The following is a 23,956-nucleotide window of genomic DNA, read 5'->3' as shown; positions in this document are numbered from 1 at the left end:
TTGTGATATCTTGGAATCAAGTTTTACAAACAAAAAATATTTATAATAAGGATATAAAACTAAGACATAGATTAGGATAGATTAGGAAGTTTTTAAAAAAATGTATATTCTTAGAATAATGTCAAAATAACAACAGCAAAAATTTAGAGCAACCTACATTGGTATCTGTAAAATCCCAAAGATACTTGCAGTATCTTTAATAATGCTTCACATTTTTTATTATTCTATGGTATTTCTATTCAAGGATACCTTTTTCCTTATATAAGTAAATCTATAATTTGTAAATTATCTATCCCAAACTACAGAACAGACTTTGGGGAGAGAACAAATACACTCAACATTATTCTTAATTAACAGCTCACTAGTTTTTTAAACGTAAACATGCTATTTTCTTATATCAGTTTTTATCTTCAATGACATATGAAAGATCCAAAATCAAATTGGCTGTCTCCACAGCCACCTTCAGGCCACTAAGCTTAGCAGTGAAACAGTCCAAGGTCAGGTGTTTGGCTGAGCCCCCAGCTTCATGTGGAAGACAGGCTTGTGGTGCAAAAGGATGCCGAGTACTCCTTAAGAAAGACCAGTTGAGTTCTTCCTGGCTATTGTATAGTCCACAGCCACATCTTGAAAGCAAATCTGGCCACTTAACAACAGAGGGAGAATCTGCTTGAACTGACCAAAAGTGTCCATACTTCATGTCAGTGAGAATTTCACCTCCATCATGTTCTAAAGAGCCAGTGAGAGATTCTAGCGCGCTGCAAAATGCCTCAGTAATTAGGTGAAGTTCTGTTTGAGTACACCAACCATCTTTGAGAATGCTTTCTGGCTGATTAGAAGTCTAAAGAGTAATGGAACAATTAAAAACACAGAGTAATTAATATTTTAAAATTTTTCTGAAAAATAGAATACTTGAGCAAACCCTTATTCATAAAGTTACTACTTACTTTCAATTTACTTAGGGGTTTGGCACAATGCTAATGGGTATATGTATGAGTCAGCTGGTCAGGCTATAATGACCTAACCTGGTTTTTTGTAGTAAAAATACACACTACCAGTTATGTTATCAGAATTAGTGAATCAGAGTAAGTCCGATAATCAGCTTATTCTAAATGACTGCCCAGTTGTCAAGAACAAAGCATCATGTTTGTATTATAGGTTTTATACACAGGAAGAAGTTTCTGAAGACTAATGTCCAAATGAAGTACTTATTTATAGTCAGCAAAATGTTTGAGATTTGTTATAAACGAGAATATACATTTTAAGACAAAACCATTTAGGAATGTGTGCATTTTTACATCAATCTTTTAAAAATATTCTTTCTCTTTAAATTAATGAAAATGAATATGACTTCAGATTATTTTTTGGTTTTGCCATTCTAAAAAGTTTATTCTAGAAATTTCATGATTTAGGAAAAAAAGTAATATTCTAGCAAACTAATAACTGAACGATTGTCCAAAATTCACACCTAACTACTTAAAAACAGTGACCACTTTTGAAAAAATTTCTTACTCAGGAGGTTTGAACCAGATGAGATAATCTCTAATGCATATTCTTTCCCTGTATTTTCAATGCTATATTGTTTCTTCAAAATCTTACTCAAGGTATCTTTGTCCTCCAAAAATCTTTTTCTAGTTTACTCAGTCCAATTTGCAGACTATATTATTGTTCATTCAGCATTCATAGATTGTCACTGATTTTGTTTTTTATAATAGATATTCTGATATCTTTTCATGAATGGGCTTTATCATCACATAGATTTAAAATTATTTGAGGAAGCAAGGTGGTGCATGTGTGTAGAAAACAATTACACTCTCTCCAGTCCCAGTCATCCACTAGAAGCTCTGCAGAGTCTCTTGATAACACTCCTGACCAACCAAAAACCAACTGAAAATATCTCAAGAACATATACCTGTTTGTAAATACTTTCAAATAAAATAGGTTGGTATTTATGAACTAATTAGACTATAATGCACTAAATTTATCTATTGTTAGGAAAGTTTCCTAGATTAATAATAACCATTCTACTTAATAGAAATAACATACATCATAAATGAATAACAGTTTAAAAATTATAATAGAATATAACACTTGAAATGCTTTAAAAAATAAAATTCTTTTCTTGATGATCCAGAAGGCACTAAAGTATTTTGTAGCATCTCAACACTCTCCTTGTGACTATCAATTACTATTATACCACAGCAGCAGAGATCTCTAATGTCAATTCCCATTAACAGAATACTCATTTCATCATATAATATTTAGACAATACACAAAGAATGTGATCATTTGTAAAAGATTTGATTAATAATAATCACTCTGATAAGATATTACCTTATCTTTGCAAGTGTTATTTTCCTCAAGTGTTTTCCAATACAATATCTGATTTAGACTACAGAGAAATTAAGCATTAAAGGCTCCAGGGTATGATGATTTGGTTTATCATCTCATAAAACGAATATTGCTAAGAATTCAGATCATCTGAGAAGGACTATTGAACCTACCTTGTGCCTGATATATGCTGCCAAATGAGTTTCAGTACAGCCGCCTCCCAACAAAACCCATGGTTCCTTGATTGTTAATTGCAAAACATGCAGTGCTGTCTGACATGTGACCTGCAAGAGAAACAAATGATCAGAATCAGACAGTGACATCAGGTACACAAAGAAATATAGCCATGCTCTCAAGGCAACTTAGATAGTAAATTCAAAGAACTCGATTTAATTGCAAAAGGACAAAACCTGTGTTTCCGAGGTTGTCATGTGATGAATACATTTTGGAATAATAAAGATTAGAGATGAAAGAAAAACCTTAGCCAAGTGTTTGCTTTCATGGACCAGATCAGTGTCATCTTTCATATATACTTAGGTCTGCAAATTCAGATTCACAAATGAATGGTCTCAAAATAACTGGGTCAGCAAGGTTTGTTAGTACTTTTACTAAAAAATTATTTCAATCTAAATAAATTAGCCTAATAACTAATATAAATTTTATTTCGAGTTGCTATGGAAATGAGAATATAGCTACAACCCAGCAGTAAGAAAAACACATAGACCTTTAATATTTATCAAGGGTATAACCTTGAGCGTACATAAATTTCCAAGCTTGTGACCAATACCATATGTTATCACTTCTCCTGTATGAAAGTTGCATGTGCTGTTGCTGGTACAGAACAACAAACTATTAGAGGTGGATGATGAGTATGACTGGGCAACTCATTATCTAAGTGAATTATGCTTACACATTTAGCATCAGAGTACACAATTCAAGTTGTCCCCTGGCTGGTTTGGCTCAATGGATTGAGCGTCAGCCTGCGAGCTAAGTGTCGCTGGTTCGATCTTCCAGTCAGGGCACATCAGAGAAGGAAAACTCTGACTCCAAAAAACCTCCGCTGCCTTGCGGCATACCTCTTCAGGGGAAGGGCTAAGGGAGTAAACCCCGACAGAAAATCCGGAGCCGGAGTCCCTAAGGCGGTTTGACGTTGTAGTCAACACCGGCAACTCCTGCGGCGCACCTGAAGCCAAGCTGTATTGACTCCGTCTTTCCCTTGGATCCTTCAGCTGCGAAGAGAGGGGGGGGTCTGCTGCATGGGCAACAGCAGACCCTCCATATCACCCTGCCCAGGCTCTGTAGCTTCAGCTTCACTGGAGAGGACACTCCAGCGTCATCGCAAGATGTCGATTCAACACGGGAGGAGACAGATACCATGTCACTCCCGAGTCGGACTGCACAGCCATTCTCGGCGGTGCAGATAGACTCTTAAGAAGCTACACCATCGTCTCTCGAGACGGACGGCTGCCGACGACACAATTCAAGTTAATTTCTTAAGAAAAGTTCATATGTTAAGGATGTTTAGATTATTTATAAACACGAGAGGTAATAAATGGTAACACATGCCATCCTGACTGTAGTATCTCCTTGTCACTTTAATTCTCTCATTTTTGTTGATTTTTTCTTTCTATACCACCTAGGGGAGTTATGGGGTGGCGTGGGGAGCATATCTCACCAATGTGAAAAAAATTGTATCTTTCTGAATGACTATTTAATCCCTGATGCAGCCCCTAGACACAGAAGTCAAAGTTCATTACCTACCTTCAATTCATCCCAGACAGTGTCATTTCTGTTGCCGAGAAGCAAGCTGCAGACAGTCTCTTCATTAGGAATAAGGTGAAAAAACTGTTTGAAACCAAATTTTGCAGTGCACAGATCTTTCACACTTCCATAACTACTAGAAGAGATTGAGCTGAGGGAACCAATAGGCTGTGTTCCTATTTTTTTAAGTTTAGAAAACACAAAAATATGAGTAAAGATGGAGTATACGATCACTTAAAATTATATTTTTCCCAGCCAATGTGAGTCCCATAATTTAAAATGACATATAGGATAAAGGAGGAAGATGATGCATCTTCTTAAACCTATAAAGTAAGTAGTAGTCTCCTATTAAAGTGATATACAAATAAAGTAAAGCAGAGGTTCTTTTAGTTTACTGACTCCTTTGAACATATTTTAAATTTATTTTGTACTCTCCAGGAAAAGGGATACAAAATTTTGCCTTCATTTTCTGGGAGTGCAGGAACTCTGGAAGCCCATTTGTAAATTAGAGATTCAAAATTAAGAACCCCATCTGGAATAGGGTGAAGTAAGGGTATAGGCTATTATTTTAAGAAGGCACTATCATCATCTCCTTAAAACACAAATTAACCTGTCCAAATGGCTGTTTTGGGCTCTACATAGCAAATATACAGTTTTTTCCCCCTAGCAAATGTTTATATGTAAATAACTACTTAAATTATGCCAAAATAAAATGTAACATTCTAAATTCATTTTGTTATTCTTTGATATATTATTTTGCTCATCCTCCTGCAAAAGTAAAATTTTACAAAACACAAGTTAATAAAAATAGAAATTAGGATGACTGGAAGGTTTCCAAAATTTCTAAAATTTAGAAGCAGTTATGTAAGAATGACACCAAACTTCAATAAGAAATAACAACACAAGCTTAATGTCTTAACATTAAAACTCTGAGCAATGCAGCCCTTTAGGCCCGTTTCCTCTTTCAGACCGGAGTTAAAACAATAATATCTTTAACACTTACAGCTCAAAAAATTATTATAAGAACCCAGAAAACAATCACTGTGCAATTTTACTTGAATATCCTTTCTTCACTACTTCTGAAACTTCAAAGAATAAGGAATATTTGAGTTATCTAAAATTTAAGGGAAAGTAAAAATCCTACATCTTATGTAATTTCATGTGGTGGACACAACAGAGCATGTGTAGTGAGAGGATCCGGCTTTATTGCTTATCAGCCACTGGACGTGAAGTGAGTCGTTCATGTCACTTAATTTTGCAGAGTGGACTTCCCATGAAAGTTGGACGGGAATACTAATGTCTACTTCACAAATAAACCAAATGTTAAAAATGCTCTGAAAACCGTAACAATCTTCACACACACATCATCCATGCTCAGTAACTAATTTGCCCATTCATAATGACTCCACTGTTTAGCCTAAATCAATTAAGGAATTTTATTTGAAGGGGGAGAAATGTTAACCTAGATATACCCTGGAAAAATGAATTAGGCTCAAAACATACTTCACCTATTCTTAGTTTACCTAAGCCATGGGCTTGATATGTATGTATGTGTGTGTGTGTGTGTGTCTATATCAAAAGGTCTCATCCCAAGATCCAGGACACAAGCTCTGGCTATTAATACTATGTTCTAATTGCACAAGGGATAAATAACAATTGTGGCTGGTGTGGAAACTCAGTGCTCACTTATATTTTTATGAGAAAATGCTTGGTACTAAGTAAGTAACCTGTCACACCTAACATTCACAACTGGAAATTACTGGATTCATGAAAAGCCAGCAAATATTTAAGTATATGAGTCTGATCTGTATCAACAATGAATTCCAAAGAACTATTTCCATTATTTAGTAATTTCCTTTTACAATCTTACAAAGGTAGGGCAGTATCCCAGAGATATTACATATTCAATACTTGACATACATAGTACTCCTTTTTTGATTATAATGAGGAAAATTAGTGAACCTTAACAATGGTTTATCTAATAACTTAAAAATTACAATTAATCAGAGTAAAATAATCGTTTTGACAGATTGTCAATGCAGTTAAAGGAATATTAAAAAGTTTGTCATTTTTCTTTGGCTCCAATAGGTAAATATCAACCTACATCTGCTTTTAATTTACTGAGTTTGTGAAATACAGTGAATTTTTGCCTATTATAATTCTGAATGTTACTGTTAGTCAATTCAACAAGCATTTTGGAACACCTATTGCTGTAAGGTCTGAAAATAAAAGATGATCCTGGTTTTCAAGGAGCTCAGCTGGAAATATTTGGGATATTTAAAGCTTGAAAACATAACACACACACACACTCTTAATTAGGAAACACTATTTAAGCAGAAGTGCAGTTGTTTGCTGGAGTTATATAACAGTAAAGAAAAGATAATATTCTAGCTGCAAAATTACTCTAAATTATGGACTTAAGAGCTTTGTCAAACTCAAGTAGAATTTTGTGTTAAGTGTGAAAGACCTTACGATTGTATAAGGATGTTAATCTTCTCAAAAATCTGTAAGATATTTGGGGGTTAAATTTCAGACTACGACAGACTCTGTAGTACATTTTAAAGCTGGGAAATATATCAAAAATAGCCATAATCACTCAACCTTTAATAAATGAACAATATAGGATCTTTTCCAGAAAGTTTGCTGCCAGAAATGATAATCACATATGCTGTGAGGTTGGCGGCTTCTGTAATTTTTCAAGATGTTAACAGCGACACACACCAAGAATATCTCTGTTCAAAAAAAACGTGTGACTTATTAATTATAAGAGGCAAAAGCTGAATGTTTTTACCTGTCATTTTACTCAGAGGTTCCATCAGAGCCACTCCAACTCTGTCTATGGCAATGACATGATGCATACCGAGAAACTGTTTTAAAGATGGGTGTATTACTTTTTGGCACATGACAAGATCTACGTGATCACTAACTAGCTGCCTTCCTAGGGTAAGCAACTGGTTTAGAACTGCATTTTCAAGAGAAACACCGTAATTGATCACTACTGTTCCCTCTCCAGTATCTGAAAGGTCTCCGGATAAAGACACACGAAAGAGTGCCACCTTGAGGGAATCCGATTTTTTAACAGGCAGTATCTTCACCAATTGAACTTCCGACATTTCAATAAGTATTCCAGGCAACACGGTAGAATCCAGAACTGTTTGACCTTTTAAAGGTACAATTATACTCTTTCCTAAAATGATGTGGCCATCGGCCTTTTCTGGGATTGTAAGCAAGAAGGCTCTCAGAATCAGAGTACTGATGTGGTCTACTTCCTTTCTGGTGAGCATGCAGGCAGGTTTACTTGTTACTATGCTGTGTACCAGACAAAGAAGGATCTGAGTGCTACTAAAGTTGACTGGGATTCGACAACCACAGACCTCAGACTTGAGGTAACTGGTGCAGAGGCTCAAAAGATGTTTATTTAATTTAATGACAGTGGTGGGTGTCAAGCCTATTTTCTGAACATTTTCAATCAGATTGCAGCAAAGAATGGCTGTGAATAAGCCACAATCACTGAAGCATGACACATGATTCTGCACGGAAGTCGTCAGGATCTTTAAGATGGGGTGGGTGACTGAGAGGTTGGCGAGCAGGGCGGAGGACTGCGAGGTGGTGCGCACGGAGCCCCCCAGGCCATTGTGCAGCTGCTTCAGCCTGCCCGAGGGGCCGTAGCATGAAGTTAGGACTCCTTTCAAGACAGAGAGTGTGGCCCGGACTCTCTCACTTGTCAGTGGTTCACTTTTACACAGTGATGGCCTTTTAGCTTCTAAACGAAACATCTTACTTCAGGTGGTAATTTGTGAAGACAGCTTTTATTTTGTTAACCACAGTTTTCTATTTATTTTAACATTTTTAAAAAGTGTTCGTCAGGAATGAAAGTCTGAATATGCAGCATTGTGGTTATAAAATTAAATAGCTTCATGTTTACAGAGCTAATTAGCATGTAATGATTTAATGACATATTAGTAATTCCAAATAATTATTTTACTTCATTCTTTGAAACTCCTTTGTTGGCCTCCAGACTGAGATTTTACAGACTGTTTTGCAGCCCGCTGCATCAAGTATGTTCCAAGATGAACACCTATGAAAGAAACTCCAGCTACGAGAAGCCAGTTCTTTCTAATCCAACTGGTGTTTTTCATTTCTTCTTTCAATATCAAGCTCAGGTTCAAAGCTGCTTCTTTCTATAGAAAATAAAAATAAAATATTTTAGAGAAATAATTCCAAAACATTTTACAGATTGCAGCTTAATAATTTATTTTAGTGCTTTGTTATTCCTTTAGAAAAAGAAACTATTAACTGGCACAAGTCTCCAGAATATGAGAAATGTAAATCAACTTAGACTAAACATTCATTCCTTTATTCTTCAATAAATTCCTATGAGTGAAAGTGCTGACATTTCAACGATTTTGGAACGTACACCAACACAGCTAGAAAGCTCATAGTATGGTTATTTGAATATGATATGCTTCTAGAAGATAAATGCTACATTATAAAACTAACAGAATTTGGTCTGAGTCTTAAAAAAAAAGTCGCAAATGTTTTTATTCTATTATATCAAGATCTAATAGTATGTTGTTTTTTTTTCTATAACTTTGGTTTGTTTGGAAACTTTAGGTATTAAAAGAAGTACACATATCAAATTCTGCTTGTAAATAATTATGAAAACCAGGTACTTGTTAGTATTCCTACTGTAGAGGATCCAACATATAGTCTATGTTTAGCTGTAGAAGTTTGCATAACACATTGAATCAAACAAACCATGTTTTAAACATTTGTCTACAGTCAGAGCTCATTTACACTACCAATCCGTGATTCTCAGTTTTGAAGTCCTACAACTAATCCTCCCCAAAACTTTGGTTAATGACAATAAGTACAAAAACCAGAAAATGTGCTAGATGACAGAGAAAAACAAGATCTGATTTGTAATTCATTTTCAAAGAGACTAACTGCTACAAAATGTTAGTGTACTAGCACTCGTAGTAGTTTCCTTAACAGGGCTGTAAACAGTGTAACTTGAAGCATAAAATCCAGACACTTTAATAATGTGTGGAAAGAATAAAAATCTCAGGTCATGGACCTTATCTGTAGAGGTTTGGTACTTTGAAGGTGATAGTTCAGCCAGTTACTAGTTATTTTCAGGAATATGTTAACTATGCTGACCACTTGGACAGTATTTAGCACAAATAAAACTCACCGAAGTTCTGAGTAGGATACAGACTAAGAAGGTGATTCGAAGATGTGTAAAGAGATGAAGAGAATGAGGAAATGATAATGTGGAGTGTTAATTTGTTTACCACTCCTCTCAATTTACTTAAAGGGCTATAACCATGGCAACTGGGCCCAAATAAAGACGAGGATGGCCAGCTTTCTCCCTCTGATAAATGAAGTTATAGTCACCTTTAAAAAAAAAAAAATTTCATGAGGAGGGAAAGTATCTCTGTTCATCTTATGACAGGAACAAATAAGGTATTTAAATATTATTTCAATGGTTATTTTAGATTCAGAAAAATCTGTAAAATACATTTAAATAAAACCTTAGTGAAGTGACTTTCATAGAATAATTTTATAGCACACACGAACCACAAATCACAATTGAAACCGTGATTAATAAAATGATCTCTCTAGTGAGTTTTCAATACATAATGGTGATAGGTACTGTACAATTTCAGCAGAATTGAGTTAGCACCTACAACAATCCTGTGGTAGTAAGAACAGTAATCACATGTTTTGGCTACTAATATCTTTATGAAATGAGAAAGAAATAAATCACTGAAAGTGTTGGTGACTCTCAAGAGCAACAAATTATTTTGAAGCTAAACTATTAGATACTAAGGAATGAATATAATTAGTTTTTTCTCGGAAAAAACAGAATAAAGAAAATCATCTTTGGCAAGTTTCAGATTTGTATGCTCTAGAATAGATTTATAGCACGGAGACAACTGCTCCTTCAGACACATTCATGATCCTGGTGACGGTGCTGGTGTAAAGGACAAGACAAGTAACGGACTGATGGGCCTTTCTCTTTATATCCTTATGAGTCTGCCAGGCAACTGTCAAAGGCCTCTGTAAAACAAAATTTTATAGAAGCAACTATAAAATAATATTTTGCCCACTGATAATAAAATCAACAGCAAACTTACCAATTGAGGTTTGTTTTGTTTTGTTTTGTTTTTTTGCCAGAACTCGATACCTTTTAAAAGATGTTTCCCATTGTTAGAACATAGCATTTGGTTGGAACATACCATTTGGCTACAGATTAAATGGAACTTACCTGAAGAATGCAAAGCTGCTATTTTTCCTGGGTGTGGTCCTTTTGAGGATGTGCAAGTGCTAGATCCTCTGGCTTAGGAACATCATCCTTATTAGGTATTTGGAAAATAGGGCTGCTTCTGATTTTCTGCCACCCCAAGTGTATGAGCCCAACTAAAGGCACCATAACAACCAGAACTTTGTAGTCTCTCCAGAAGTTCTGAAAGCTCATAGCACCTTAGCATCAGGGTACCTAAGAAAAGGTTAAATGAGAAAGAAAACAAAAAAATCCTTCAACTTACATCTATAAAGCACTACACGCAAAGTATCACACTCTAATAGAAGCTGACTGTTAAACATTTTTAGTTACAGTATTCTGCAATGCTAATTAACTTTTGAGATATGTTATAGACCTAAACAGATAGAAGGAGGTTAGGCTTGGAAAACCTATAAAGTGTTATTAAACTTTTAGTCAACAATTAGAGCAACATTACTTGCTGGGAAAGCTATATTAATCTTTAGAGACAGTCACTCATGTATGGACATAACTTTTTAAATATAATTTTCTTAAATATGCAATAAGAGTTTAGATTCTGCACTGTGACAGGGTATAAGTAATGACGCTTCAATTGAGAATGGGACAGTCACGCATGGATTCCAACTGTAGCCAAAAAAATTATGGCTTGAACTCTATGAATTAGGATGAATTCATGCCACTTTCACATTTATGTGCAGAACCACTGCATTTTAGACTCTTTACCCTTATTATTCTACCCTACAGGGGTTGCTGTTAACCCAGTTTATATGAAGAGATTAGGGTTAGTAACTTGCGTGGAGTTACAAAGCTAGTTAGTATTGAAAAAATCCCCCCCCAATCTTTGATTTGGAAAGTGTGGAATGAGGCCCAGGAAGTCTTTCTGATGATCAGTTAGTTTTGGGAACTTGAGTCTAGACAACCTCTAAAGACTCCTTATACTTTTTTATTTCAGGGACTCTCATTAGGCTTTAGTAATTAGCTTATAAACTTGTGATGATATGAAGGGAACCATTTTCCAAGTTCTTTTCTGAGCACAGAATAAGGACTGCTTTATCATCTATGGGATATATAAGAATTAGGTTCAATTGCATGAATGAGTTTCAGTATCATGAAATATCTTGCAGTAATTTTGCGTGAATGCCATTAGAAAAATGTCTGAACACAATCTTTACTTATTCCTTCCCTTCTGTCAAGATTAAAATATAATACTAATGAGCTAAATACCTGAACTGTCTTTGTGTTCTATGCATATATATTAAAAATAAACAGAAACTTAGGAGTTAATGTCTAGGTACATATATTATTCCTAGCATTAGAAACCATTTCTCCCCAAGGTACAAATTTTATAAGGACTTTGTTGCTAAACTTAAATTAGCAGGTGAAGAAAACATGGCCTACTTTGTAACTGAAAGCATTTTATGGCCTTTTCCATCTCTAAAGTGCTTTGGTATTCTTGACACTTTGTGCAACCTTTAAAGACCATATGTTTTATCGACATATTTATGTTCTATCTTTGGAGAAAGTCAATCACAAATAACTGTATGATTAAATTTCACTGAAACCCACTATATAACAGCCTTTGGAGTACTTGAGATTTGAAGATAAATAAAACAACTGAGGGAGGCACTGGGTGATTTGGAGCAATGAAGGAAATAAGGGTAACTTACTAAAGGAAAGGAGGGACAGGGGCTGCACTTAAGTCAACTAGCTTGTGTTGACTGACATGTGGCATTTTGCCCACAAAATACCTTGAATTAAAGGTTTAGAAGATATTGTCTTTCCTATCTATAGTATCCTCAACACTTAAGGTGACTTTAACATCTGTCACTCTCAACTTGAGGCTATCAAGTCACAATATTCTTAATAGAGCATGTCTGCTGTTTGCTGATTACTTCTCCATGATCACCAACATAACTTGATATTAGTCAGCTTTTTCCAGAATTATAAACTTTTAGAAAATAGCTTACAGAAAAGAGTCATTTGGATAAAAGATTATAACAATAAAGTTGGGATAACTCAATAACTTAAATTCAGAACAAATTAAACTACAATCCATATAGTAATGTCTGAAAAAGTGTGGTACTATTCTCTCTATGTAAATCATAGTAATGTGATGTACTGTGAACCGTCCTGGAGAAGAGTCTCAGAGTAGCTACCTCAAGTTAGCTCCCTGTGCTCAATGAATCTTTGGGTCATTCATGGGTGAAGGATAAAGGAGGCACTCCATTTTATTTACACTGTGTTTAACGGTCTATTCTTCTTATTCATTGGAATAACTTAAGGAGCTATACATCTTTTTCTAGATTTAGGTTTAGTTAAGCCTGGGAATCAGTATCTGTTTTGGTTGAAAACTCATTATTTGCCAAATATCACACAGGGCTGGTAACAGCACTTCTTGGTTAATAAATGATGTGAGCTGATTGAATGATTAATTACCTTAAATGTTTACTCAACACCTACTTGCTCCCACTCCCTCAAATTCTCTGTATTTCACATATTGATTTGCTAATGGAGGTAAGAGAGCAGGTAACTATTTTCTGATGATTGTTCCGTTGCCCTTTGAGAGAACTTGAAGAATGATTAGGATCAGGATGATAGGGTCTTTTACTTTACAAAGTACTTTTAGAGTCTTCACATTTAATCCACATAAATACACTGAGTTATTACACCTAACAGCACATCTCCACCAAGCAAGATGGAACTAGTACTCCTAAAATGGCATAGCAACCTTAATTTATTTTGTTTCCCTTACTTGAGAGCTTTCCAATGTATTACTGCACATGCATTCTGTTGCTTAAACAACCAACTTCCCAGGGTCAGACACAAAAGACTTTTTTAAAAAGGCTCATTGTTAGTTAAGAAAAAGACAATAAAGCCTTGAAATTTAAAATCTGATGTAGTCAGTGTTCCTTATTTTGTTCATATCCTTTTGTGGCACTTTTAAATACATTTTGGGGATACACTTTTGATTTAACTGCTTTTTTCTTTTCAATTTTGTGGGACTTTTTTTCAAAATGAACATTAGCATCACTGCCATTTTTCTAGTAAATGTAATACAGGCTTACTTTTCAAAGTTAGAAAATGCAGAAATAAGGAAAATACAGCTAAACATGTCTATACTCTTGGTTTTAACAAAAATATGATCATAATATACATGTTATTTTGTAAACTTTTCTCCCTCCAAGAGTATAAATCTTCATTATGATCTTTAATAGTTGTACAGCTTTTGACTGTATGGAGATATTCTATTGACAGATAACTGATTGATAGAAATTTGATTTTTTTCAATATTTTACTGCTAAATATGCTATGGTAATAAGTATTCTTGCAAATACTCCAGAGCCCATGTTCACAGCCAATATATATTGCTTCAAGGGATAAGATAAAGACCTACCAGATTTCTGAACAACTCATTTTTCATATAAACTTACAAGGTTTTTAAAAACCTTGACTTTTACAAAGATTCATGGTGCCAATCAGCAGGGAGACTAGGAAATCTAATTTGGAAATGGAAAATTAAGCTAAATAAAGTTTATCTTGAGGTGGTCCTTCCCTCAAAAACACTTAGCAAGTCACTCCAAGTAGTATGGAACTATTTTATGGACACCAGAGATCCCTGCATCTGAAACAAACATTTCTCAAGAATGTGCTCAAAATGATCAGGGTTGATGAGCAATAGCAGGTCCCTAAGTTAAGTTAGTGCTTGTTGTTCATTCATTGAGCTTTTCTTGGGAGGAATGCAGCAACAGAAATGACAGCGGAAGACATTTCTCCTCTTCTTACCCTCCCTCTAATATACCTCTCACTCCCCTTTCCTTATCTTTCCTGAATCTTCTTTAAACACACTCTTAAACGATCAAACTAACAAAAACAGGAGGCATGGGACCCTTCAAGCTGAAGATAAATGAATAAGTAAAAAAGAAAGTAGATACTTATGTTTTTATACATTGAGATGCTTTAAGTTCAGAAAATGGTAGGGGCAATCTTAACACAATTATGCTTTCTTATACTCTCCTTCCAAAAACACATACCTTGCATTATTCAAAAGGTTTCATATTTTTTTGTTTTCATAGCAATTTTATGATACTGCTTTAGAAATAAGGAAATACTAAGTGATTGGTTCCAATATTAATGTCAGTTAATGGTGGCCTTAGATTGCAATGTCCTAAAGGTCCTGATATTCTATTAAGCAACTTTCAAAAGTTAAGAATCAGTATCTTAGCTCTGGCAATAGTCAGTTAGGATTTACAGTGCATGACAATGGACAAGAAGAAAATTCTAAATGCATGGTGCATGCTTGTGAGGGTCACAGAGGTCAACCATCCAGTGCAATAAACCTGGCACATTCTTCTGATTCTTAGGTCAGGTACATATGTAAGAGGTTAACTGTAATCTCTTACCACTCTGTCCAAAACAAGAGGGCAAAAGAGTCCATTATCCTCCAAACACAACATCTGGGACCTACTAATAGCTGAGATTAGCTGGGCTAATTTTAGTTCAGTTTTCTTTAGCCTAGTTCCTAGCACAGAATAGCAGGAGATTAATGAACAGAATGGGAGAAGCTTGTTATAGCTCCACCTCACTAAAGTACTATATTCTTTTTGAGTACATATAAAGGCCAAGAAAACAGAATAACACGCTTCTTACCACAAATACTCTCTAAAGTGAAGGCATTACTGTGTCTAGAATAGCAAATTTGTATTACCGCAATTACTATCCCCTCAATTTCTACCACTAAGGCCTTACTACAACTGGTTATATTCTAAGCTAAATGAGGGTTTTTTGGTGATAGCTCTGCACAGTATGGTGAAAGGCAAAAAAGGCAAGTAAGTTTCCTAGAAAATCCTAAACAGTCCGGCCCTAGCTATCAGATTACTCTTTTCATGTAGCCTCATGTCAAGTAAAACTGCCAGGGGTTGCTATTGGCAATACTAAATTAAGTTTACAACAACCTGGATGCAGGAAATATTCTATAAGAGGTTCTCATTTTGCCTACTAGGTTTGCTGGGCGCCATCTGCTGGTCTTTCAGACACAGTGTTAGGCAATTCCTTTTTTTGGTCTTCATTGCTGCTCTGCTTAAAGCATTTCAGAAAATTATTTTTGGAAACTTGCACCCAATGTAATTGAATCATGAAGAGAACACTCCACATATTGCTAAACAATTAATTAACCCAGCTCTGTGACTGTGATGTCTGATGAAGTTTATTGAAATTGTCTACCTTTTCTTTTACAATGACAATGTTTGCTTTAGGTATTTGTGAATTCTTCAATCCTGAATTCCCATTATTGATGCTAAAAATAGTTCTTTTTATCCTCAACTTTTAATAGAACAGTTCAAATTTTTGCAATTTTGAATGTTTACCCACATTAGATAGGCCTGCATATTATCTTCATGGCTATTCAACTAACATGCTAAAGAGAACAATAGTATCCTTTTTTTCCCCAACTATATCACCTAAAAACAGTTTTGCTGAACTTTGCCAGTCTTGTAAAAATACACACACCAAAACATTACTGTCAACTCCTGATGAACTAAATGGATCATACCTGAGTTCTAAAGTTTCCATTCAGCAAAAATCCAAACACCTTCCCTACCCCAACATTCAAGGTCAGCTTAACCTACACTCAGTCGCTGAGCTGCTGGCAGCACAGCCCCGTCAGAAGCGGGTCAGGAGTAGTCACAGAGAACAGTGAAGGTCAACACAGTTATGCATAAGTATTTTATGGTCTCTGCTATCCCCATCCTCCATTACTGTGAAATCAATGTATTCAGAAATAAATAATATACTGAAAGCATCATGAATTTTATATGGGAGTTTTACTAATAGTTGTCAGCCCAGAATGTGGAGAATGAGTAAGTGATTAGCAACTAATGAGGAAGAGAAAATCAGTTTACTGGCAGCCTATGACTTACCAGAAAGGTGGAAGTGTTGTTTATAGAGGTTTTATAATTTATAGAGTTGGATGAAAATCTTTCTAGTCCCTTTCACTGTTTTTATACCTAGCTGCCACTGGATGCTGGCGTTGGTGTCGGGAAGGGGAGTGGTATCAGGCAGATAGCCAGACTGTGCCATACTAAACGTGCAGTGGCGTGGGCCCATGGTGCCCTAGCAGTGACTTCGTGTACCTCTGGTCAGCTCTGAATCCCTAAAGAGCCAATTTTCTCTCGTCATCATTTTTGAGATTCCTATTTTACTCTCCACCTTTGTTTCTGCAGATACCCAACCTATCAGCCAGAGGAAATTGTGGCTACTGGGTTATTAGCACCCTCACCTTCCTGTACCCATCTCAGCCCTCAATCTTAATCCCCTTCCTCGCTGCACTGCTGTTAACTATGCCCCAGTCAGTGCCACTTTCTACTATGTCTATGGATTTTAACTCCTCTGACCCCTCTCTTCTTTCCCTCACCTCCCACTGGTAATGGGTCTTCTTCCTCTGCATAACCTGACCATTTTTCTCCATTGAAAAGAACCAAAAACAAATTCCCTAAAGCAGCTGCCTCTTGTAAGTCTCCCTTCTAGCTACTACAGAATCTGATTCTTTTCAAATAATACATTTGTTTCTGGAGTCACTTCTGACTTCCATCTCAAACCTAAACTATCTGCTTTCATTCCATTCTCCATGGAAACTGCTCTGACTATAAAGACTACTGATCTCTCCTCCTGTTTGATCTCTATGCATTTTGATGTGTTCCTGAAACTCTTTTAAGTACCTGAGAGCCTAGACTATCCCTTTTCAATCTCCTTTAAAGGCCCCTCAGTTTACAACCTTATTAAAGATCTGTCCTTGGCCGGCTTGTCCCCACGTTCTTGTTCCCTGGGTGGTCTCACTTATATCCAAAGCTTCTACTGTAACACATCCACTAATGAATTTTGCATCTTCCCCAGCTTAAACTTGGTATATCCAACTGCTACTATTCACCTTTACCCAACTCTGCCCACAGAGAGTCTAAACTCATCTCATGTCAAAAGTAAATCTTTCCTTCCCAAATTGCTCTTCAATCTGCATTTCCTGTTTCGGTTAGAATTAAAACAAAAGAAAAAAAAACCGTTACCTACCAACTCACTCAATTCAGAAATCTACCCTTTTCCTTATACTCCCATCAAGCCAGTCACGCAGTCCAGCCGTTTGCCACGGTATTTCTTTTATGTAACTTCTTCCCACAGCCACAATCCTCATTACTTCAAATGACCTCCTGTCTAGTTCTAGTCCAGTGGTTCTCAAGGTGTGGTCCCCTCACCAGTAGCGGTATCATCAGCTGGGAACTTAAAGAGAAATGCAAATTCTTGTGCCGCCCCTGACCCACTAAATCAGAAACTCTAAGGCGGGATCCATTAATCTGTATTTTAACAAATTCTTAGGTAATTCTGAAGCTAAAGTTTGAGAACCATTGATCTAGTCTACTCCCTACTAATCCATTCTCCACACTATTGTTATCTTGCAGAAAATCTGTACAAGTCAGGTTCATGTTACTGTTTTGCTTAAAGGCCTCCAGTGACATTTCTGACTAGAAAGTGTAGTCTAAATTTCTTAGTACAGCATGAAAGCCCATCAGGATCTATTTCCTCCATACCAGCATCAGAAGGTGAAGCAGGGCCAATCATTTTAGTAAGAATGGATTGTCCTGTAGTGATTAAGAAGATGAGCTGTGGAATCCTACTGCCTGGGCTTTCAACCTCTACCATACCACTTTACAGCGGGCTGTGTCGCCTTATGAGTCACTTAACCTCACTATGCCTGTCCTATCATCTGTAAAATGAGAATAATGACTTCCATATCACGAGGTTGTTGTGCAGTTAGCAATATATCTGGCACTTAGTCTGGACTCAGTGGTTGCTAGCTATTATTATTTTGATTATTTTAAAAGGAAAAATTATTACTGGGGGTCAACCTGGAGTGTAGGAAGAATAGGAGAGGACTGAAATGCTAAGGGAAGTGGTTCCCATGGAGGAGACCCACTTCTCCTGGCAGTTTCACTTAGTCTAGATGTCAATAAATATACCCAGATTCTCAAGAGAGAGGTTGTAAGGTCTTTGGGGCTCTTTTAAGTAGAGTGAAGTGGACCTATAATCAGATTACACAATGTTATTGGAAAGACAAGAGACAAACTTCTAAAGTGAGAGCCAGGAAAACAGGAAAACTCAAGAACAGAGCAGAACAGCAAATATGGGGAATAATTTCACATTTGTTTCTCTGATAACTTAATGAAGTTGCCTACTGATTAAATAGGAGAGTCCTAGTGTGATGAGGCTTTGAGTAATGATGGGAATCAAATTCTAACCTCCACCACAAATTAGTTATGATCTTGCGCAAATTATTTTTTTCCTGCCTAATTTTATAATCTGTAATATAGGGGTTACATAATGAAGATTACTACATATGTACTTCAGTATTTATTAGTACAGTGTCTAATATGTGGAAAGTATTCAAAACGTAGCAGCTAGTATTAATTGGAAGCACATTATCTTTCACACAAATCATATACAAAAATAGGCATCTCTGGAGATACCTGTTTGACCAAATTGTATATTATCATTTAATATTTCAACAAATATTTGGTTATAACGTATGTCTGGGGACTAATGAAAAGACAGATCCAATTACAGTCATATTTACAGTGTTTATATTTTTTAGGGATTATCAATTTTTACTTCAAATATGTATGAGATTAATTTTATTCAAATGTTTACTTAGTGTTTATTAGGTGTTAGCAAGACATTATAGGCTGGGAGGAGGTGAGACTACCAAGATGCCTAAGGCAAGGTTCCTGTCCTCACAGAGAATACAGGCTTGAGAACAGAAAGGCACAATCCTATTTAGACACAAATGCTCAATAGGAGAAAAACTATATATACTGTATAGATTAAAAGTCTTTACCAAGTTGACTAATTTTTCAAAACTCTACTTCTCATCTTCTCCTCTATCTTCCTCTGAATTAATCTCAATCCATTTTTACTTACTCCATCTTTAGTTAGAGCAGGGAGTCAATATCTATAAAAGCTGGTAACTGCCACCCACTATAACAGAAGGTAACAGTCACTTATTTTGTTTCTCTGCTATAGTCTCAGTGCATAGCAGAACGTATAGTCTTGTTCCCTTTGTCCTACACAAGGTGGCTCATTCTGGTGCTTTGGCTGTTGGTTCACGTTACCTTTTCAGAGAGCCTGTCTCTGAGCACCCACTCTAAAGTTTTCCCTTCTCTCATCCCCATTATTCTCTAGCACATCTCCCTATTTACCTTCAAAGCCCTGCCTTTGTGGTGAATGCTGTGATGTGCCACCCTGATCCCCCTTAAGAATGAGATGCTTCCTTAGCTCCTGGGAGTGCTGACAGAGCCCTCAGTGGTCAGTCCCCCTCCAGGATTGACTATGCTGAAGAGAGTTGAAGTTATTTCCTCTTTCCAGGGCAACAGACATCCAATCAATGGAGAAGTACACAGCCTTGGTTCTACCCTCCAACTTGAGACAACTTTGAAAGGCCAGCCCAGCACCAGTGTTCCTGCGAGCCAGGTCGAGGCCTTCCTTGGGACTGCACTGCAGCTTGAGTTTTTCTATTCATCCAATCCCGTTTGCTTTGTTCCTCAGTAATCATCCAAAAGTCCTTCCTAATAAATATCCTGCTCTCAAGTCTCCTGAGAGTCTTCCTAAGTAACTCAACCTAGGAGAATCCGGAAACACCTTGTTTATTAATCCATGGACTTATTTATTGTTTCTTTTCCCATCACCAGAATATAAGCTCCATGCCTGCCTTGGTCACTGCTGTGTCTAACTCAGTACAGCGAGATATATATGTATGTATATACACATATATTAGTATACATAGTATATATAAATAATATGCATAAATTATATAGTCTATGTATAGCGTGGGTAAATTGATGATGTTAATGAAGCAATGAAACTACAAGTTTTGAGAGCTTCTGAAAAACAGCAATAGGATGTGGGGCACAGTCCCCTTTGGAAGAAAGATGCACATGACCTCAGAAGGTCTACACCTCAAAAGGACTTCGATCCCTGCAAACTCAAAAGTGCTGAGTCCTGCTTCTGCTTTCACACGGTTGGCACTACCACGCGAGTCCTGCTTCTGCTTTCACACGGTTGGCACTACCACGCTTCCTGTACAACACTTTTGACGTCCAGTTCCACGTCGGAGGGTGGCCCCCACCTGCCAGACAGGCACTGGCGACAGCGCCATCCCAGTGAAAGAGGAACGACCGACGAGTCACTGGGTCCAGCTAGAGGGGGCAGCGCAGGTGCAATCGGGGCTTTCACTGAAACGCCTTTTGCATCTACTCCTCCACAGTGTGGCCGCGCAGACGGGTCAGGGAGGAGGCTCTGCGCCCGGAACTCTGCCCACAACACTGAACACGCCCTCGCCGTCCACGTTCCTGCCACTGGCAAATATTTACTGCCTATACAGCTTTTTTCCTTTTTTACCCCTGCTCGAGGATATGTTTATGGGTTTTAGAGAAAGTAGCGGGGTCGTGGGGGTGGGGGGTGGAGGTAGAAAGAGCAACTCGGTTCGGTCGCCTCCTGTAGGCGCCCCACCGGGCATGGAACCACAACCCGGGTACGTGCCCTGACCATGGTCTAACCGCAACCTTGGTGTACAGGAGGAGGCTCTAACCAGCTGTGCCACCCCGCCAGGGCCTGCCTATAGTTTTTTTAAACGTAGGTTTTCAGCGTTGGAAGGAGCCAGCCTTCTTCTCCCCGCCCCCAAATATCCTTCGGAGAGGACACCCGTGACCTCTCTGAGAAGGCGGAAGAGGCGCCTGTAAGTCACCTCTCTTGGCCGGGTAGAAAACTGGCTTTTCCACGTAAGATTCCAGTGCTCTCACCTGCCCACCAGTCGCCGGGCCTCCCTAGGCCGCCGCCACCAGCGGGACTCCCGCGCAGGCCCAGGCTCACACGGCCACAGGCCCGAGCCCAGCTGGGAGACGGAGCATGCGCGCCCCTGCGACTGCACCGGGGCCGCTCCACGTGCCGCTCTCCGGGTTTTAAAGAAGTTCTCAGCCTAGAAAGCAGTGGCCGGAAGGAATAGGGGCGGGGTTTATTCAGCATCAATCTCAGTAAATTGTTGAAATTGAAAATTTTAAATAACATATAAGATTGTCACAGTATCTTCGTTATGGCGTGTGCTTTAGAGGCACGTACCGAAGAAATAAAAAGAAGTAGTCAGTGGTTCTGTGTCTCCGGCCTCCCAGAGTTGACCAATCACAAAGGTCCTTATTTTGTCCTTCCGCGCCAAATCCCCTCTTTTTACGGTTGCCATGAAATCCAGGAGAGGAGGAATTTAACACAATTTCTCCGGAGTGCGTTGGAAAGCGGGCTTGCGCAGTGCGAGCTGGTCGCGCTCCAGCCAGTCCTTTTCGCCAAGTGTTGCTGGTTAGTTGGAGGACAAAACCTTTATCTCCTCTACCATTCTAAGGAATTATTGAGGAAATTAGTTTATAGGTAGTTTTGAGTTTATCTGACCTTGTAAAATCCACCTTTACTTTAAAACCTGTCTTTTCTATAATTTTCCCAATCGAAGATTACGAAGAATCTTTGCATCCTTGTGCACGCGGTGTCAAGAAACACTCTACTGTAGAAATGTTGCGTTTTGTTTTCCTTTCATTCATCTCCACGCAAAGCATTGTAGATAACTGTGATTAATCACCTGACAATCATACCGCGTTTATGGGCTCTGACTAGCCCGCCTAACCTCCATTTTTGTTTTGGTCCCTTCTTGAAGATGGGAGATCATGAGCGGAGGCCATTTTTCTTTTGGGCAGATTTGTCGCGATATCCAGGCTCTTCGATTAGTGTTTTGTCGCCATCTTAAGTTTTGGTTGTAGCTTCAAGCTGTCTTCAGTCCTACAGAGACGCTGCCCAAATCACGTGGTGTTTGAGCGGAGGCGCAGTTCCCCTGCTCGCGGGGGAGACCCAGGGAAGCGGAAAGTGAGTCCGAGTACGAATCTGCAAAGCTTTTGAAGGGCGGTTTCAGAGCCTGCTGCCTCTGTAATCTGAGTTTCCACAACCTGATACACGAGTGACTCTGGACACTAACAAAACAAATAAAAGCCCGAGCCCAAACCCTGCCACCATCATAGGTAAGAACGTGGAACTCCTGACAAACTAAGATGTTACTTCACTTGAACTGAACTATTTACCCATCTCCCCCCATGTTTTTTTCCCTCCCTTTGATTTTTGAGTGTTTTCTGAATCCTTTTCCTGTGCTTCCACCTCTCTTCATTGTCGTCAACAAGAGCTGAAAAAATGTTAAACATTAGGATGCGGGAAGCCTGGTTTTTAGTTTTGAAGTTGGAAGTATTGGTCTGGAAATTTTTTTTTTTTTTTAAAGAACATAATGGAGTAAAATGAGTAGGTCAGTTATTTGTATCAAACATCAGTATGTACATATTTAGCCCCCTTCCCAAACATTTTTTGGCTGTGACATAAATACAGGTTGTGTTTGTATATACTTCTCATTCATTCATTTATTTAATGCATTTATTGAGTACCTAATGTGTGGTAGGCCATAAGATTGCTGTAGTAAATTGAAAAATCACTTTCTTTCATAGAGTTTACATTCTATCGACCTTAATAGCTACTAGGTTGGGGCAAGTAATAGCGCAGGTATACCTCAGCGATATTATTGTGGGTTTGGTTCCAGACCACCGTAATCATGCAGGTCATCAGATAAAATAATAATAATAATAATAGTAATAATAACAATACAAGTTGTAATCATTTTGCTGGTGGAGGCTCTTGCCTTGTATTTGTTAAAAAAAAAAAAAACCCCAAAAAACGCAGTATCTGTAAAGCGCAATAAAGCCAAGCACAATAAAATGAGATAGGCCTGTATTCTGTGCTGCTTAGCACCGTTAGACTATACAAGTATTGAAGTGTGCACTCACTCCTACTATCCCCCACAACCTACCACTTTTTTTTCCTTTTGACTCTTATTTCCTGGAACCTATACATTTCCACATTTGTAGACAGTTGGCTAATTTTACAACCAGTATTCAAGTTAGGTAGGTAGGGCCTTGCTGCTCACAAAGGGTCTGCCTATCAGCAGCGTTGTTGTCATTTGGGTGCTTGTTAGAAATGCAGTCTTAGATCCCATTCTAAGACCCACTGAGTCAGAATCTTCCTGAAGAAATGCTAAAGATAAAGATGGTTTCTTTTCAATTTGTGTTTCTTAGAGAGTTCACAATATGTTGTCAGTGAATTCCATGTTTTAAGTGCAGTGGACATATGACACATTTTTTCAATGCTTTTAGCTCATCACCTTAATGTCAAGATGCCAATTTAGCGTTCTAAAGAGTGGAAGAGAATTTGTTAGTCTGGTGTATTGTTATGTAATTTCTGTTATGACAACACCTATGTGTATATTTTTACTTCTAATTTATTAAATGTTGAGCTCAAAAGCCTGTATGTGTTCAACAGCTCATTATTCATTTGGAAAACCTTGGGCCATGGTTTACCAAAGCTTTTTGTGGCACCTTTCTTCTGTGTTCCTTTCACGAGAAATCTAAATTGGATTTATCTTGGGAGTTCTTAATATTGCTACTCATGAAAATCACCTGGGGAACTTAA

The 23,956-nt window shown here is 37.6% G+C and overlaps 4 protein-coding genes across 4 annotated transcripts in view; 1 reads left to right on the top strand and 3 right to left on the bottom strand.

The window, feature by feature from the left end:
- Positions 1–126: 126 nt before the first annotated feature.
- MKKS (MKKS centrosomal shuttling protein) lies at positions 127–7,866 on the bottom strand. Its single transcript, XM_090286050.1, has 4 exons — positions 6,881–7,866; positions 4,090–4,265; positions 2,502–2,612; positions 127–838 (listed from the first exon to the last, which is right to left on the bottom strand). Exons 1-4 carry the CDS (start codon positions 7,863–7,865, stop codon positions 398–400), a joined length of 1,713 nt encoding a protein of 570 aa, XP_090142176.1. The 5' UTR covers position 7,866; the 3' UTR covers positions 127–397.
- A 13-nt stretch (positions 7,867–7,879) lies between these two features.
- LOC150003224 (uncharacterized) lies at positions 7,880–8,228 on the bottom strand. The gene has a single exon (XM_090286053.1). The coding sequence runs from the start codon at positions 8,226–8,228 to the stop codon at positions 8,076–8,078; it is 153 nt and encodes a 50-aa protein (XP_090142179.1). The 3' UTR covers positions 7,880–8,075.
- A 2,132-nt stretch (positions 8,229–10,360) lies between these two features.
- On the bottom strand, positions 10,361–21,319 carry LOC150003223 (uncharacterized). The gene is made up of 2 exons (XM_090286052.1): positions 21,214–21,319; positions 10,361–10,591 (listed from the first exon to the last, which is right to left on the bottom strand). Exon 2 carries the CDS (start codon positions 10,568–10,570, stop codon positions 10,379–10,381), a length of 192 nt encoding a protein of 63 aa, XP_090142178.1. The 5' UTR covers positions 10,571–10,591; positions 21,214–21,319; the 3' UTR covers positions 10,361–10,378.
- An 887-nt stretch (positions 21,320–22,206) lies between these two features.
- Positions 22,207–23,956, top strand: part of SLX4IP (SLX4 interacting protein) — a 227,894-nt gene continuing 226,144 nt past the window's right edge. Inside the window, exon 1 of the mRNA XM_090286051.1 lies at positions 22,207–22,467. The gene's annotated coding sequence lies outside the window, so the exon portion shown is untranslated. The remainder of the gene's footprint in view (positions 22,468–23,956) is intronic.

Source organism: Furipterus horrens, unplaced genomic scaffold, assembly GCF_987537825.1.
Source record: "Furipterus horrens unplaced genomic scaffold, mFurHor1.1.pri manual_scaffold_8, whole genome shotgun sequence".
Taxonomy (NCBI): Eukaryota; Metazoa; Chordata; class Mammalia; order Chiroptera; family Furipteridae; genus Furipterus; species Furipterus horrens.
Note: the sequence above shows the minus strand (reverse complement) of the source record. Positions and strands in the feature narration are given on the sequence as shown.

Excerpts from the sequence above, each read along its gene's own strand:
- MKKS (XM_090286050.1), bottom strand. The coding sequence starts at position 7,865 with ATGTTTCGTTTAGAAGCTAAAAGGCCATCACTGTGTAAAAGTGAACCA. Across the intron at positions 4,266-6,880 it reads ACCTCTGAGTAAAATGACAG|GAACACAGCCTATTGGTTCC; the intron begins GTAAAAACATTC and ends TTAAAAAAATAG. Across the intron at positions 2,613-4,089 it reads CTGTCTGGGATGAATTGAAG|GTCACATGTCAGACAGCACT; the intron begins GTAGGTAATGAA and ends TTTCTCTTGCAG.
- LOC150003224 (XM_090286053.1), bottom strand. The coding sequence starts at position 8,228 with ATGAAAAACACCAGTTGGATTAGAAAGAACTGGCTTCTCGTAGCTGGA.
- LOC150003223 (XM_090286052.1), bottom strand. The coding sequence starts at position 10,570 with ATGAGCTTTCAGAACTTCTGGAGAGACTACAAAGTTCTGGTTGTTATG.